The 17,228-nt window shown below is 58.9% G+C and overlaps 1 protein-coding gene across 1 annotated transcript; it reads left to right on the forward strand.

Annotated features, from left to right (window-relative positions):
- Positions 1–1,039: 1,039 nt before the first annotated feature.
- Positions 1,040–16,178, forward strand: AMHR2 (anti-Mullerian hormone receptor type 2). Its single transcript, XM_037884120.2, has 11 exons — positions 1,040–2,216; positions 2,383–2,565; positions 3,383–3,535; positions 6,797–6,883; positions 8,204–8,343; positions 9,661–9,888; positions 10,324–10,438; positions 10,950–11,110; positions 11,594–11,741; positions 13,489–13,625; positions 13,961–16,178. Exons 1-11 carry the CDS (start codon positions 1,919–1,921, stop codon positions 14,087–14,089), a joined length of 1,779 nt encoding a protein of 592 aa, XP_037740048.1. The 5' UTR covers positions 1,040–1,918; the 3' UTR covers positions 14,090–16,178.
- Positions 16,179–17,228: the final 1,050 nt, after the last annotated feature.

Here is a 17,228-nt window from a genome sequence, read left to right on the forward strand (position 1 = left end):
TTTGTAGCTGGTTAAAAGATAGGAAACAAATGGTAGGAATACATGGTCAGTTCTCAGAATGGATAGTGGTAAATAGTGGGGTCCCCCAGGGGTTTGTTCTGGGACCAGTCCTATTCAACATAATCGTAAATGATCTGGAAAAAGGGGTAAACGGGGCAACATTTGCAGATGATACAAAACTACTCAAGATAGTTAAGTCCCAAGCAGACTGCAAAGAGCTACAAAAGGCGCTTACAAAACTGTGTGACTGGGCAACTAAATGGCAGATGAAATTCAATGTTGATAAATGCAAAGAAATGCACATTGCAAAGCATAATCCCAACTATACATATAAAATGATGGGGTCTAAATTAGCTGTTACCACTTGAGAAAGAGATATTGGAGTCATTGTGGAGAGTTTTCTCAAAACATCCACTCAATGTGCAGCGACAGTCAAAAAAGCGAACAGAATGTTGGGAATCATTAAGAAAGGGATAGATATTAAGACAGAAAATGTCATGTTGCCTCTACATAAATCCATGGTACGCCCACATCTTGAATACTGTGTGCAGATGTGGTCGCCCCATCTCAAAAAAGATATATTGGAATTGGAAAAGGTTCAAAAAAGGGCAACAAAAATGATTAGGGGTATGGAATGCCTTCCATATGAGGAGAGATGAATAAGACTGGGACTTTTCAGCTTGGAAAAGAGATGACTAAGGGGGGATATGATAGAGATCTATAAAATCATGACTGGTGAGGAGAAAGTAAATAAGGAAGTGTTATTTACTCCTCAACACAAGAACTAGGGGTCACCAAATGAAATTAATAGGCTGCAGGTTTAAAACAAACAAAATGAAGTATTTTTTCACACAACGCACAGTCAACCTGTGGAACTCCTTGCCAGAGGATGCTCTGAAGGCCAAGACCATAACAGGATTCAAAAGAGAACTAGATAAGTTCATGGAGGATAGGTCAATCAATGGCTATTAGTCCGGATGGGCAGGGATGGTGTCCCTAGCCTCTGTTTGCCAGAAGCTGGGAATGGGCGACAGGGGATGGATCACTTGACGATGACCTGCTCTGTTCATTCCCTCTGGGGCACCTGGCAGACAGGATACTGGGCTAGGTGGACCTTTGGTCTGACCCAGTATGGAAGTTCTTATGTTTTTATGATCCCTTTCCAGCTGGGTCTAATAATTGAACAGGGCCATATGATCAGCTGGGAGGGTAGCTGATCTGTCACCAGACCTTGATGCCCCCTACAGGGCCAGCCAGCCTGTGACAGGATCTGGCTCTTGAGTTTTACACCTTTGGGGAGAGCGATACCGTTACCTCCTTGTCTGTAAGTGGGCATAGGGGCCCCCACTACCCTGAAGCTCAGGCTGGTGGTGGTGCTACTGTGCTGGCAAAAAGCAGGGGATCGCTCTTTTGAGCAGCTTTGATGCAGCCCTTTTCCCTGGGAAATGCTTTTGCCAACAATTGCTGAATTGCAGCTGCCTCTGGGGTGGGGCACAGCAGCTGTTAACAGCCACACAGAAGTTCAGGCCCTGATCCACGGAGGTATTTAGCCCAATCCAGCTGCAGCTCTGTGGGGTGGGGGGTGTATTTAGGGAGGCAGGATAATTACTCTAGCTGGCATTGGCACTGCATCTGAGGGCCTTCTGCTGGGGCTAGGGACATGGAGCCCAGTGTATGTACCTGACCCCTGGACTCTGATTATAAATGGAGACTGGGCTTTATGAGGAAGGCTCTGGGCTGGGAACGGGCCTTGGAGCTGTGTGCTTCCAGATGGGGGCCCTGGGCACTGAAATTGCTGCCCAGCTCCCAGCAGGCTCTGAGCAGGCAAGAGTCACTGATATAGAACCCAGCAGGATACGCTGGGCTCGGGGCTGAGCACCAGCCTGCAGGCCAGGGGCCACGGTGGGGAGAAGGGCCCATGGGGGCTGAGTCTCAGGGTGGGGGCAGGATCAGAGCGGGGCGCCGGGGAGCGCCACCCTCCTTCCCTGCGCTCCTTTTGCTTCCTCTGGCCGTTGACAGCGTCTCGGCCCCATCCCACGCGCGGAGCCAGCCAAGTCCTTCCCACCTGTGCTGGGCCCTGGGGGAGGGCCGGCTGGGCTCACAGGCACGCTCCAGGTGCTGGAAGAAGGACCACTGGATGGATGGGGCGACCATGCATCCCCGGGCCCCCCGCCTGCTTCGGGGGCTGTGCCTCTGGCTGAGCCTGGGGCTGCCGGGTACGGGGCAGGGTGGCGCCCCCCCCCCCCCACCCCGTGCTCTCCTAGTGCACAGGCAGGGGGAGACAGGCGGAGGGCCAGACTGCTGCCCTTGGGGGGTGGGCGGGAGGGAGAGAGCGGGTGTATGTCCTGCACCCACCCAGCTGAGCCTCCTGTGTCTCTCCAGGCACCCTGAGCTGGAACCGGAGCTGCATCTTCTATGAGCACCCCCACAACCTGCAGGGCTCCATGCGGCACCGGGGGCATGTCCTGGGGGGCGCCGAGAGCAGCACCATCCTCTGCAACTCCAGCCAGTGCTGCTTTGGGATCTGGAACCAAAGCCACGGCAGGCTCCAGGCAGTGATGCAAGGTGAGGGTCTGCTGAAGTGATGGGGTGGGGGTGGGGCATAGGGTGACCAGACAGCAAGTATGAAAAATGGGGACACTTTTACTTTGGTGTGGGGGTGGGGATAGTTGCCTATATAAGACAAAGCCCCTAATATTGGGATGTCTGGTTAGCCCAAGGAGGCAGGATGCCTGGGTTCTATTTCTGCTCTGGGAAGGGAGTGGGGGCTGGTGGCTAGAGTGTTGGGACTGGCTCTCTCTCAGGGCTGGGAGTCAGGACTCCTGGGTTCTATCCCTAGCTCTCCCAGGGGAGAAGGGTCTAGTGGTTTGAGCAGGGGAGGCTGGGAGTCTGGACTCCTGGGTTTTATCCCTGGTTCTCTCAGGGAAGTGGAATCTAGTGGTTTGAGCAGGGTGGGCTGGGAGCCAGGACTCCTGAGTTCTATCCATGGATCTGGCACCAACCTTTTGTGCGCTCTTGGGTGAGCCACTTCCCAAGTGTCTGTGAAAAGTGAGTCTAAAAGTGAGGCTGGGTTTATTGCCCCTGCAACTCCCCATGGAGGGAAAGGCCTGTCTGCTGCCCATGCAGTGGCTGCCCCCTCCTCGGACAGCACCCCCCCCATGTCCAATTGGGCTGCGGCTGGCTCGGGCCAATGAGGGGGAAGGTCTCTCCCATCCCCAGGTGGCTGCAGGGTCAGGGCTTGGGCACCCACATGGCGGACACTATGCCTGAGGGCACTGCATGGGGAGGGAGTTGTGCTGGGGTGGGGGGTAGAAGAGATGAGGCTGGGGGGGCTCAGTTCCCTGACGGCTGTCTGTCCGTCTGTCCCTCTGCGGGAGGCCAGGTTGCTGGGGCAGCGACCGAGATGGCTGCGACTCCCCAGCCTGCAAAACCAGCCCCATCCACACCATGGGGGCCATCCTTCAGCGCTGTCTGTGCCACTCCGACCTCTGCAATGCCAACGTCAGCTGGCTTGGGGCCCCTGCAGCGCCGCAAGGTGAGGAGGTGTCACCGGGGAACATGCCCCCAGAGCTAGGGGGGCCCAGGGTGGTCTTAGCAGGGGGCTGCGGGTCAGGATTGAGGGGCACTGGCGGAGCTGGGGGAGGGAGATGTCTGAGGTAGCGAGAGGAGGGGGTCGTGTTGGGATTTAGGGGCACTGGCAGGGCTGGGGAACCCCCAGGCTGGGGTTAGCAGGGGGCTGCCGGTCAGGATTGAGGGGCACTGGCGAAGCTGGGGGGGCCCCAGGCTGGGGTTAGCTGGTGGCTGCGGGTCAGGATTGAGGGGCACTGGAGGAGCTGGGGGAGGGAGATGTCTGAGGTAGCGGGAGGCGGGGGGCATGTTGGGATTTAGGGGCACTGGCAGAGCTGGGGGGGCCCCAGGGTGGGGTTAGCAGGGGGCTGCAGGTCAGGATTTAGGGGCACTGGCAGAGCTGGGGAACCCCCAGGCTGGGGTTAGCTGGTGGCTGTGGGTCAGGATTGAGGGGCACTGGCAGAGCTGGGGGAGGGAGATGTCTGAGGTAGCGGGAGGAGGGGGGCGTGTTGGGATTTAGGGGCACGGGCAGAGCTGGGAGGGCCCCAGAGTGGGCTTAGCAGGGGGCTGCGGGTCAGGATTGAGGGGCACTGGCGGAGCTGGGGGAGGGAGATGTCTGAGGTAGCGGGAGGAGGGGGGCGTATTGGGATTTAGGGGCACTGGCAGAGCTGGGGGAGGGAGATGTCTGAGGTAGCGGGAGGAGGGGGGCGTGTTGGGATTTAGGGGCACTGGCAGAGCTGCGGGAGGGAGATGTCTGAGGTAGCGGGAGGAGGGGGGCGTGTTGGGATTTAGAGGCTCTGCCAGAGCTGGGGAACCCCCAGGGTGGGATTAGCAGGGGGCTGCTGGTCAGGATTGAGGGGCACTGGCAGAGCTGGGGGAGGGTGATGTCTGAGGTCGTGGGGGGGATGTGTCGAGAAAAAATTGAGGAGGATACAAGATAAAGCATAAATAATTGCCCTTTCCCTTCCTGTCATGTCTGTCCCATGCCTCCCCTTTGCCCCCCTCCCCCCATGTCTGGCCCTGCTCCCCTCCCAAAAGTGTCCCCATCCCAGTCTCCTCTCTCCATCCCCTCTGCAACCCCCCCCCCCCACCGGCTGGGAGAAGGACCCTGTTTAGCATGGGGCAGTCAGTGTGTAACCACCCCCGCAGCCAGACCCATGAAGGCCGGGCTCTCCTCTCCCCGCCCCGCAGCAGGTGCGCAGTCGTGGGGGAGACCCCGGCTATCTGGATGCTCTTGCCTGGACGCTGCCCCACAGACCTTGGGGAGGCGAGCCAGGCAGGGGAGTGCGAGCACCAGAGCTCTGAGTCACCCTGATAAGCAGCTGGGAGGCAGGCGAACCCGGCACTCACACGGGACCAGGTTGGGCTGGCGGGACTGAGTCCAACCCAGCAATGCTGCCCACGATGCGTCCCACCGAGCAGCTGCCATGTGGGGCTGCTGGACTTCCTGTGGGGAGTGGGGTCTAGTGGGGGGAGCCAGGATGTCTGGGTTCTGTACCCAGCTTGGGGGAGGAGTGCGGTTTAGTGGGTTAGAGCCGGGGGGTGGGGAGCCAGGACTCCTGGGTTCTATGCCCAGTTCTGAGGGCGGGGAGTGGTGTATAGTAGTTAGAGCCAGGGGATGGGGAGCCAGGACTCCTGGGTTCCATGCCCAGCTCTGGGGCGGGGGGGGAGTGGTGTATAATAGAGGAGGGGAGTGGGGATTCACATCCTGATTCTTACTCTATCCCTGGCTATCTGGACCCAGGCTGTGGGCTGTGGGATGGGGTGGCTATGGATGGGGGTGCTGACCCAGAGGGCTCAACACAGGGAAGGGAGTTTTGCCCTGGGGCTGTGCCCTGGGTGGCACCCAATGGGCTGCTCCTATGGTGCCAATCCCTGACCCTCTTGTGTGGGCTCCTGGCCTAGGTTTGCTCTGATTAGGCATGAGGGCCCCATGCTGGACCCCTGGCCGAGCCTCTGCCTGGCTCCCCAGTGAGAGTGCTCGGGGCTGGGGAGAGACCAGGGAGCAAGCTCTGGCCCCTGATGCTGTAGCCAGGGCCAGTCTGATTCCAGTGCATTAGATCTCGCGGGGCCTGTGTGGGGAACGGGGGTCGGGGACCTCTGGAGCCCCAGCACAGGGCAGTAGGGTGCAGCAGGGGCAAAGTGGCAGTGGAGGGGTATCGCAGAGCAGCAGAGGAGGGGTAATTCCCTCTGCTCTTCCTGCACCCCTCCATCCCGCTGCTTCCCTCTCATCTCCAGTTCCTTCATTCCTGCAGCAGGAGGAAGCACTTAGCCGCAGACAGGCTCAGTGGGCAGGAGAGAAAGGGATGGGACGAGCCCCCTGTGCCTTGCCCCTAGATGCAGCTCCCCTGCACTAACCACTAGACCCAACTCCCTTCCCCAAGCTAACAATAGAACCCAGGAGTCCTGACTCCCAGCCCCCTGCTCTGACCACTAGACCCCACTCCCTGCAAGAGGACTATCTTGGCATCTGCCAGTAAGGATGCCTAGCTGGAATTGGCCGGGCCCAGGATCTGACTGCCCTGCTCCTTTAACAGCATGCCTGGGGCTGGATTGGGTCCCCCCACCTAGCTTTGTAGTGCTGCGACCCAGCTTCCCCCTCCCCCCCAAAACCGGCTTTGATGGGCTGCAGCAGAGGGAGGATACAGGAATGTTGGCAGCTGAGAGGAGGGGGGGGGGGGGGAGCCGTCCTTTCTTCTGGAGTTTAATTAAAACTCGAGCAGAGGAGCATCCCGTGGGCGGGTCAGGGAGCGAGGGCCAGATGTGAGGGGCTCTGACAGCCCCTGTCCAGCCTACGCCTCTCTGCTCCAGGAGGGGGCTGGCTAGTGGCTAGAAGGGAAAGGTGGCCACTGGGCCCCAAGGAGACGGGGGGTGGGGGAGGGAGGGTCATGGGAGCTGATTAAGAAAAGGGTCACTTAGGCTGAACATTAGGGGTGGTGGGCACCCCGACAGGCAGCATCCGGATGAGGAATCACCCCCTGGGGGACAGGCTGGGACAGATCCAGCCGGCAGCGGTGCCCCCAGGGACGTTTAGCATAGGGCTGGGCCTGGTGCAGGGGGGAGCACACTAGGGGGCAGCCAGGCGAGGGCTGGAACCCAACGCCCCAGCGGGAGCGGTATCCTGGGCATCCTCCTCATCTGACCCCGAGCCCCGTTGCCCGCTGCCCATGGGCCGTGCCTGGGGCTGGGTTCTCAGTTCGGCCTCTGCCTCTCTCGGCCTTTTCCGCAGCCTCGGCTGGGTCTGCTCCGACGGGCACCATCTGGATCGCCGTGGCCTGCCCGCTGCTGCTCTTCCTCGGCTGTCTGGCCTTCCTAGGTATGGCCCCCGCCCCGCCAGCTCCTCCAGGCCCTTGGCCCAACGGGGAATGTGGGGTTTTAGATGCACCGGATCAAGCCGTCCTGCCACCCCCTGCCCCCCATCATGGGTCTCCTGGTCGTCCCAGTCATGGAACCTGGGCCCCATTAGCACGGGCCCCAGTGGTGTGAGGGAAGGAGTGGCTCCGTAATGCGGCTGTGGTATCTGGTCCCAGCCAGCAGGGAGCGCCCTGGCCAGGGACACAAAGCCAGTTAATTGCCCATGGACAGGCTGGACGCAGGTTGCCCTCTAGTGGGCGCAGCCTGAATTCTGTACAAGGCCCAACACCGACAGCCCCAGGGGGGAACTCCCTTCAGCTCAAGCGGCCTGTTAAGATCACAGGGCTTGGGGTGCTGGGGGGGGTTCTTAGTATTTATTAGACTCCCTCCCCCTCCCCCTCAATCCCTGCCTCTGCCTCACACGTAGGTACACGCACAGCCGGACACACGCACACACTGGGTTGGTTTACAATTCACACACACGCACAGGGTCTGTCTACACAGACAGTCTGTCTCTCTGTACACACACACACACACGTGGTCTGTATACACAGTCTGTCTCTACACACACACACACACACACACACACACACACATATCTGGATGTCTAAACACACACACAGTCTGTCTCTCTCTACACACACAAACTGGGTTAGTGTACGATTTACACATACACGCGCACACACAGTTTGTCTGTTTATATACACAGTCCGTCTCTCTCTCTATACACACATGCACACACACTCAGAGTCTGGATGTCTGTATACATAGACTGTCTCTCTCTAAACACACAGTCTGTTTGTCTCTCTATGTACACACATACACACTGAGTTGGTGTATGACACACAAACATACACACCCACACTGTCTGTCTATCTATGTACAAACCATCTGTCTCTCTCTCTCCACACACACACACACACTCTGTGTTCGTGTCTGACTCACACATACATACACACCCACACTATCTGTGTATACACTGTCCATCTGTCTGTACACACACAGTCTGTCTCTCTCTCTCTACACACACACACATACTGGGTTAGTATATGACTCACCCTGTCTGTCTATACACACACACACACACGCTGTGGGTTGATTGGTGACTCAAACCCACACACATTCTCTCTCTCTCTCCTGAGCAGCCCGTGGGCCCTGCAGCTCTGTGTACTAGTCCCAGGGCACTGCACCATAGTTGGGCATTCGGCCCAGTCCCAGTGTCACCGCCCCAGAGGAGCCCCTGTGTTACTGCAGGGGGAAATCTCTCGCTTTCTCTCCACAGTGCTGAGAAAGGTGAAGGTCTGTGCAGTGCTGCTGCGCCAGGAGGAGAGCAGGGAGCTGACCAAAGTCACCATGGACCCCCATTCCAGCCGTGAGAGGGAACCTCCCAGCCAGGAGCTGCCAGCGCTCCAGTTCCTCCAGGTCTCGCTTGGTGGCTGCGTTGGGGTTGACAGTACGGACTGGCCTTTGCCTCGGTCTCACGTCTGTCTGTGCAAGTTGCAGGCTGGTTCTGCAGGGGGAAAGCACGTGTCGCCTGGCATGTCCCTGTTGAGCTTAGGGAGGAGGTGGATCAGTCTTGGCCCATGCAAGCAGGTGTTTGTGCGAGCTTCCCCAGGGCAGTGCCAGGTTGACGCTCCAGCGCTGCAAGCTTCCTCACAGCAGTGCCAGGCAGGGTCTCCAGTGCTGCAAGCTTCAGGGTGGACTGGTTTAAATCCCTGATTTTAATCTTGATTTAAATCAACAAGCAGGAAACCTTGACTTAAATCACTGATTTTAATTGCATTTTGCATTTGTATTTTTTACTTCTTTTCCTAACAGTTCGTTCTCGTTGGTGGGTAACCATTCAAACATTTTGATTCGCTACTAAATATAACCTGTTCTCTAAATCTGGTCCTTCTCTTTGCTAACCGGAGGACACATTATGTCTATACCACATTTATTTAAGCAGTTACGTCGCTTAGCATTTATTTAGTGAGAATCTTAAATTTGACATTTTTGATTATGTTCAGAAAAGGCCAAGAACACATTTCTTATTTGCTAGCAAATGACTGTTTACTTGTGATTTGTCTCAAGCTGCAGCTGGATGGAAATTGGCATTCCAGTAAAAATGCACAAAACCAGCATTTTAAAACGTTTTGATTAGTGAAATAAAACTCCTTAAATGCCCTGGATACTTAAGGGGCCAAAACTGTAAGTTTAGCCAAACACATTTTGCATTCGAAACTAACTGGCTTATTCAACAGTGGGAGAGTGATCTATCGTTAGTGAACTGAAGGATTGTTTATGGTCACTATGGAGACTTTCAAAGGTATTTAGGCACCTAAAGATTCAAATAGGTGCCTAGAAGTATTTTCAAAGGTTTGGAACCTAACTCCCATGGGAGTTAAACAAAATAAAATAAATTTTATCCACCCTGCAGTAGTGCCCAGCCATGGACTCCGGTGCTGCGAGCTTCCCCGCAGCAGTGCCCAGCCATGGACTCCAGTGCTGCAAGCTTCCCTGCAGCAGTGCCCAGCCATGGACTCCTGTGCTGTGAGCTTCCCTGCAGCAGTGCCCAGCCATGGACTCCACAATGCTGCAAGCTTCCCCGCAGCAGTGCCCAGCTGGGACACCAGTGCTGTGACCTTCCCCGCAATAGTGCCTTACCTAGGATAAGACTAGGTTCTGTGCTCCCCTCTCCATCCCAGGGAGCTGAGAGACAGGTCAGCGTGTCACCCTATCTGTCTTTGTCCCCCGCAGGTGCTCCAGGACGGGCGCTTCTCCGTGGTGTGGCAGGGCACCCTGCACCAGACACCCGTCGCAATCAAGGCCTTCCCCGACGCCTGCTTCCAGCACTTTGCGGCCGAATGGTCCATGCACAGCCTGCCCCTGATGAACCACGAGAACGTGGCCCGGCTCCTGGCGGCTGGGCGAGGAGGGGTGCGTGGGGATCAGGGGAGCCTGCTGGTGCTGCAGCTCTACCCGGCGGTGAGTGCTCGCCCCACGGCCAGCCCTGGGCATGGGGGGTGGGTGGGTGCCACTGCCCTCTGCTGGGCATGTGCAGAACTGCACGGGGACTGAGTGACTGCATGTGCACAGGCAGGGAGGGGATTTTGCTCTCGGATTCTGCTTGTGCTCAGATATGGAGAGAGGGAATTTAGTGTATTCAGAAAACTCTTCCTGATGGGGGATGGGTCCAGGCAGGGAATCATCTCTGGGGAAAGGGCTGGGGGCCCCGTCGTTCCCCGTCAGGGGGATGGATCCAGCCGGGGAAGGACCGGGGCCCCGCCTCCCCACTTGGGGTTTCACAGCCAGACTGAACGGGGTCCTGGTAAGCAGACTGCATGGGGCCAGGGCTGCACCCGATGGGCCCCTGTGATTCTGGCCTGGGGTCCGACTGAGCCGGGCTCTGTCTGCCCGCAGGGCTCCCTGAGACTCTTCCTGAGCCAGCATGTCAGCGCCTGGGACGGCACCGTCAGACTGGCCCTGTCGCTGGCCCGGGGGCTGGCCTTCCTGCACGAGGAGCTCTGGCACAACGGTGAGAGCCGCCCTGGCTCCTGGAGCCCTGCAGGGGGAGCAGCAGGCCCCTGGGGCAACACCTTGCCCTGCCCGAGCCCCAGGGCTGCGGACACAGCTGTGATCCCCTTTTCCCCGCACTCCTGGTGCCCAGTCAGCCGCAATGTGGCAAGTTAGCCCCACCCACCGCCTCGGCGCGGCGAGTTCGCCCATCCTCAAGGGGTAGCCCAGGAGCTGGGAGGTGGGGATAGGACACATGGCCCGGCAGCCCTTCCCTCTACTAGCCAATCACAGCCAAGGGTCCGCCATGCCCCCACCAGCCCGTCCAGTGCACCAGGCCCACGAGCCAGGCTGGTGGGGTCTCTGCAATGTCCCGTTCTCCGTGCCTATCCCGTGGGTGGGGGCCAGGATTCGACCCTTCTTGCCCTCTGTTGGCACTGAGAAGCACAGTGGCTCCTCCGCCCCCTCCCTCCCCCCACCTCCACCCACACACACAGCTGGACCCTTCCTAACCCGTGTCTCCTTGGTGCCAGGCCTGCACAAACCCAGCGTGGCGCACCGGGACCTGAGCAGCCAGAATGTGCTGGTGCGGGAGGACCGGAGCTGCGCCATCGGGGACTTCGGCCTGGCCACGGCGCTGCCCGCGCACCTGGAGCGATGGGGCGGGGGCCGCATGGAAGCTGCTGTCAGGAAGGTAGCAAATGTGTGTGCGCGCGCGCGTGTGTGTGTGTGCAGCACTTGTGCTCAAGGCTCAGAGAACTGGACAGTGGGTCCAGCTGGAGAGCTGGGGGGGGGGGTCTGTGATAAACCCCCACACACACACATCTAGGGCAGAGAGGGGAAGTTTTAATGGGGGGGGGCGAGGGTGGAGGCCAGGGGAGTCTGAGCTCCCCGGTATATGAGTGCATGGCGGGGATGTGTGTGATCACACGTGAGCGTGCCAGAACGTGATTGAGCATTGAGGTAGGGGGGCGAGGTAGGAGAGCCCCTGGAAAGGAAGCTGTCTGGGGGGAGGCTGGGAGCCCCATATGAATCAGCCCCGTTCACGGGTACATGCCTGGGAGCCTCGGCCCTGGCACATGCAAACGGTTGCACTAGCATGGGCAAGCTCACCTTCACGTGGCATGTGAGCGGCTGGTGGTCGGCAGCTGGCGTTGACCTTCCTGCCTGATCCCAGGCAGGGACCCAGCGGTACATGGCCCCTGAGATCCTGGACGACAGCCTGGACCTGCAGGATTGGGGCCGCGCGCTGAAGCAGGCCGACATCTACTCCCTGGCCCTGGTGCTCTGGGAGATCCTGACGAGATGCTCGATGCTCTCCCCAGGTGAGCGGCTGTAGGGCTCGGTGCTGGGCGTGACCCCCTGGACCCCAGCTGGGCCGTGCCAGGCAGGATCCAGGCCTAGAGCCCATCCCCCAGGCCTCAGTCCTGCCTGGCTTTAAACATCCCGAACACTGGGAGGTCCCACCCAGCCGGTCCCTTCCTGCACCCCGTGGCTCCTCATGCCACCCCTGTATGCCCCCCAGCTTAACTATTGCTCAGCTGACACCCGCCCCCCCCAGCCATGGCCGTGCTGATGTATGCAGCCCCCATCCCTGTGGACTGTGCTGCAGGATCAGCCCCTAGAAAGCCTCAAACCAAGAATTTCTCTGCCCCCCCCCCCACCCCCCCCCCCCCCATGCACCATCAAATCAAGAGCCTCCCCCTGCCTGTGTGGTGGCAGCACAGACAAATAAAGTGCTGGAAACTCTGCCACCTGGTGGAGGTTTGGAGAAATATCACACAAATTTTCACACACACCCATCCGCACCCGGCACTGGGCTGTCTGCACTGCACAGTGGTCCCTGCCCAGGGGAGGTGTCTGGGAGCTCAGCCCCTGGGGAGGATACCTGCCCCCGGCAGGGGGTGGGAAGGGGAAAAGGGGCATTGCTTACAGGCTGGTTTCTGGGAGCAGTGAGCCAGTCTGCCCAGGAGGGAAGGGGCCCTGGGGCCAGAGTTGCACTTCCATACACTCCAGATCCAAGGGGGCTGATTCTCGTTTACCCCCTTCCTGGGCTGGGCAAGAACAAGTTTGTACTTCCTGTATTCTGGGCCCAGTCCCACGCTCCTGGTGTCGGAGCAGCCTCAGGGATGCTCTAGGGTTACCATATTTCAACATTCAAAAAAGAGGACACTCCTTGGGGGGGGGGGGGGGATTTGCTTGTGCCCCCCTGCCCTGGTCCTGCCCCAACTCCACTCCTTCCCTGCCTCTTCCCTGCCCCCATTCCAACCCTTTCCCCAAAGTCCCCCAACTCCACCCCCTCCCTGCCCCATTGGACCTCTTCCCCAAATCCCCGCCCCGGCCTTGCCTCCTCTCCTGAGCGTGCCGCGTTCCCCCTCTTCCCCCCTCCCTCCTAGCTGCACCAAACAGCTGTTTCGCGGCGCAAGCGCTGGGAGCTAGGGGGAAAAAGCAGGCATTCTCTCCAGTGATCAACATTCACTTTCTTTCTCGAATGATCAACTCTTCTTTGGGGAAAAATAATAATGGCAAAATCCTGGATGTTTTTAGATATTTAAAAATTCCTCCTGGACGGCGATTTAAAAACCAAAAAGCTGGACATGTCCGGGAAAATACGGACGTATGGTAACCATAGATGCTTTAACTTACACTCTGTTCCCATGAGCCCCGGGAGGTAGGGAATACACATAATGCAGTGTGCTTTGGCCATGCCCTACTCCATCCCCTGCACTGGGGCTGGGAGCAGAGCCCTTACATGGTCATGCCAACTCCACACCAACTGGGGAGCCCACTGCATGGGGGGAGATTCTCCAGGGGGCCACATATCCCCACTGGAAGGCCCCTCTGTGCTGCCAGTGCAGCCTGAGTGTGCCAGGAATCAGGTCTCTTGGGTCCAAGGGGAATCCCCGTTAGCCAACAGCAGTAGTTGGGCTTTTATCCGCTCTGCTGGCCACTTTAGGGTGACACACGCCCACACACTGAGCCAGTCGCTGGTACCCGGGTCATCTTAGGTGCTGAGCTGGATGGAAGTCACAGCCATTTGACCCCCACATGTCCCACTCTCTCCTCCCCCAGGCTGCGGGGTCCCTCCCTTCCAGCTGGCCTACGAGGCAGAGCTGGGCGGCAGTCCCACGTATGGGGAGCTGAGGAGACTGGCCGTGGAGGAGAGGAGGAGGCCATCCATCCCCGAATCCTGGAAGAGGACAGGCCAGGTAAAGGGGTTTGGGGGGAGGGGCGATGGGGGCAGGGGAGGGGGGACACTAGTGGGAAGGGATGAGGGAGTAGTGGAGGGGAGGAAGGACACAACTAGCTCTGCTGCTGGTTTAAAGGGCCAGCGGTAAATACATCTATATAGTGAGACCCTTTGGCGACCCCCAAGATTTTATTATATTCCCTGGGGGTTTTACACCCCTGGCCTGAGCCCCACAGGTGCACAGGGTGAGGGTGGAGGTCTTGTCTCTGCTGCAGTAGGTTCTCTCTCAGGGCGACACCTCAGCCAGCCTGGGGTCTGGAGCCACCTGCACCCTGAGAGACCCCTCTCCCCTAGGTCTTCATCTGCCTGCGGGAGCTGCTGGAGGACTGCTGGGACCCCGACCCCGAGGCCCGGCTGACGGCCGAGTGCGCCCGCCAGCGGCTCCAGACCCTGGGAGCCGAGTTGCCGGCGGGGATGTGCTGAGCTGGCAAGGGGTGCTGCCCCCCTGTCCTTACCCGGCACTGGGCCACGGTGCCTGGGAATGCTCCTTAGGCCTCTGGTTGGCGCTGATGGAGGGAGAGGATCTCTGGGGGCAGGGATGGCGCCATGCCCGTATCACCCCAGCTATTACCTGTGCTGGATATAAACAGGGCTGACCTGTGCCCTGCTGCTGCATGGCCTCAAGCTGCCCGGCCGACCACCGCCACCTGGGCCAGATTCGAACTTTACACTCTGCTCCCATGGGCCCCGGGAGGCAGGGAATACCCATAATGCAGTGTGCTTTGGCCATGCCCCCAGGCTGGGAGCACAGCCCTCCCACGGTCATGCCAGCCCCACGTGGAAGGGTAGGTGTGCAGCCCTCAAGTTACCCCCATCCCCTTCATGGACATGCATCCCATTATATCTTACCCCCTCCCGATGGGCATGCACCTCTTCTCCCCCTGCAGGCATACAGACCAGACACACACCCTCCTCCAAGACACATATACACACAGGGCATATGCCATCAGCCACTGATGGGCATACACCCCACCCACACACACAGGTATACACTTTCCATGCACACTGTCCTAGCCCTTCCTGGGCTGTGACATTTCAGGGGCTGTTGCTCACAAACTGCCTGGCTCTGGGCTATGTTGTTTACACGCTGGAAGCAGGACCAAATGCTCCCTGCCTCAAAGAGTTCACAGTAACAGCCAGTATGTGTGAGGGGAAACTGAGGCACTGAGTGGCAAAGTGATTTGCCGAAGGTCACCCAGCAGAGCCAGGAATAGAACCTGGGTCTCCTGAGTCCCAGTCCGGTGCACTAACCACTAGCCCACACTGTCCCTCAAAGCTCTTAATGGGGGGTGCAGATCTTGGCCATTGGGAGCTGGGCGGGGGCCAAATAGTGGCATTGGGATGTCAGATTCAGACTCTACTATTCCCCGCAGACCTTAGAGTGGTTTGAGACCGGCTACCGCCTGGGAACGCCAGATGGCTTGCGATGGTACCACCTGTCAGGTGCCTCCTCTAGGAGACCATGGGGCACCATGAGCACCCCCTGCCCAGCTGTCACCAGGCACTAAAGGGTTGGGCCTTTCTCCTTATATCTGGGAGTGGGTTATGGAAGGGTCTTGCTCAGCAAGACCTTGGAGTTTATGATAATACTCTGCACTCACAAATCCCCCGTCTCCCTAATTTCACAGCAGGGGAAACTGAGGCATGGAGGGGGAGGGGACTCACCCAGGAATAAAACCCAGCTCCCAGGCCTCTGTGCTCAGCACAGGGCAGCGCTGCCTGTCTGCTGGCCGATGGTGCAATGCCAGGTTTTGCTGACCCTCGGGGCTCTGTGCCAGCTGCCTCTCGACAGGGAGGGGCTGGGGGACACAGGCACCTGCCAGGGGTCACTCAGCTGGAGTGACAGTCCCATGTTTGCCCCTGCGCCAGCTGCAGTGACTCTGGGAGCTGGGCTGAGGCCCACTGAGCTCCTCCTCCTGGCTACTAGTAAGGATGTAGGATGACCATGGCTCCCCCAGCTCCACTGCTCCCTTGCAGGGTAGGGGGGGCTAGCCCATTCCACCCCCAGGGGGCGCCCAGGATGTGACAGGAGAGGGCCGCTGGGGGTGGCGGGGTCCAGAGGAAGGAGAGAGGGGGAGCCTGGCTCTTGGGGAAGAGGGGATCAGGGGAGAATACAATAGATGGGAGAAAGGTTGGGACAAACGGGGAAATAATGGTCTTGTGGCTAGTGCCCAGGACTCCTGGGTCCCATTCCCAGATCTGCCCCGACTCACTGTGAGAATCTCCCGTCACCTCCCTGTTCCTCAACTCCCCCATCTGGGGATAACGATATTGACACGCACACGCCCCAGGGTTGGTGAAAGAGCCTTCATTTATTCTGCTTCACGGTGCAGAGAGAATCGGGAATCCCGCGGGCGCTCGGCCTGCAGAAAGGACACGTGAGGAGCAACACAGCCCTGCCCAGGCCGTCTCCGAGCCCCAGACGGGGCAGGCAAGCTGCTTGCTGGGGTAGTTTGACACTGAACGTTTGTACGAGGGGCCTGGCTGGAAATAAAGCCTGAGTAATACACGAGTACAGACTGGTCTGAGTGATCTGGTATGGGAGGAGGTGGGGTAGATGGGCCATTGGCAAGTGAGCTAAGGATGGGCCAGTGAGCTCACCTGGTGTCGAAGGATGAGGTTTATAGAGCTAGTTTGATTTGCTGCAGTAGGATATGCATAGATCAGTGGTCCCCCGCCCCTTACCCTTGTCCACCTCCCCAGAGCTGGGTCCAGGAGCAGGGACGCAGCTGCACGGGACGATGACGTGGACGGGGGTCAGGGGGCCGAGGCTGGAGCCGCAGTTGGGGGTGGGTCTGGGGCCAGGAGCTGGACCAGGGACAGAGCCGCAGCCAGCGGCTGAGGCTGGCGCCGGGGCTGGGAGTGGAGCCGCTAGGAGGCGGGGGGCAGGGCCAGATGTGGGGCCAGAAGCCGGGGACCAGGCACGGGGCCAGGAGCTGGGGACGCAGCTACGGGCAGGTCTGGAGCAGAACTGGGGGCGAAGAGGGGCTGGGTGGCACCCACTCCCCGGCCCCCATGGGGGCTGCCCCTGGCCCTCCCACGCCCCACAGGTTGTGGACCTCTTGCATAGATTATAAGGCCCAAAGGGATGCCTGTGATTGTCTCATCTGACCTGCATAACACGGCCCTGAATTACATCCTGTTTGAAGTAGAATGGATTTTTTAGAAAAACCTCCACTCTTGATTTAGAACTTGCCCGTGGTGGAGAATCCCACACGACCCTTGGACCTTGTTCAACCTTTGTCCGCTCGCCTGAACAGCCCGCGAGCACATGCAGGTACTTACAGACTGTGATCAAGTCACCCCTTAGCTTTCTTTTTGTTGAGCTAAACAGACCGAGCTCCTGGAGTCTCTCACTGTAAGGCAGGTCTCCCAACCCTGTTGCATTCTTGTGGCTCTTCTCCGCACCCTCTCTGAGACCAAGGTGCTGCTACAGCAAGAGGCGTGGGGCTGGACAGATCCAGTGTGGCCGGAGAAAAACACCCAGGCATCTATCCCTGTGCAACACCCAGGTACTTATCCTGCTCCCCCAGAGTATCCAAGCACCTTCCAGTCCAACTCC

The sequence above is a fragment of the Chelonia mydas genome, chromosome 20 (assembly GCF_015237465.2).
Source record: "Chelonia mydas isolate rCheMyd1 chromosome 20, rCheMyd1.pri.v2, whole genome shotgun sequence".
In the NCBI taxonomy this organism is placed as follows: domain Eukaryota; kingdom Metazoa; phylum Chordata; order Testudines; family Cheloniidae; genus Chelonia; species Chelonia mydas.

What these genes read in the sequence shown, in the direction of transcription:
- AMHR2 (XM_037884120.2), top strand. Translation starts at nt 1,919, where the DNA reads ATGGGGGCTGAGTCTCAGGGTGGGGGCAGGATCAGAGCGGGGCGCCGG. An exon ending in GGCCCCTGCAGCGCCGCAAG is followed by an intron (nt 3,536 to 6,796) that starts GTGAGGAGGTGT and finishes CCTTTTCCGCAG; the next exon opens with CCTCGGCTGGGTCTGCTCCG. An exon ending in TGCTGCAGCTCTACCCGGCG is followed by an intron (nt 9,889 to 10,323) that starts GTGAGTGCTCGC and finishes GTCTGCCCGCAG; the next exon opens with GGCTCCCTGAGACTCTTCCT.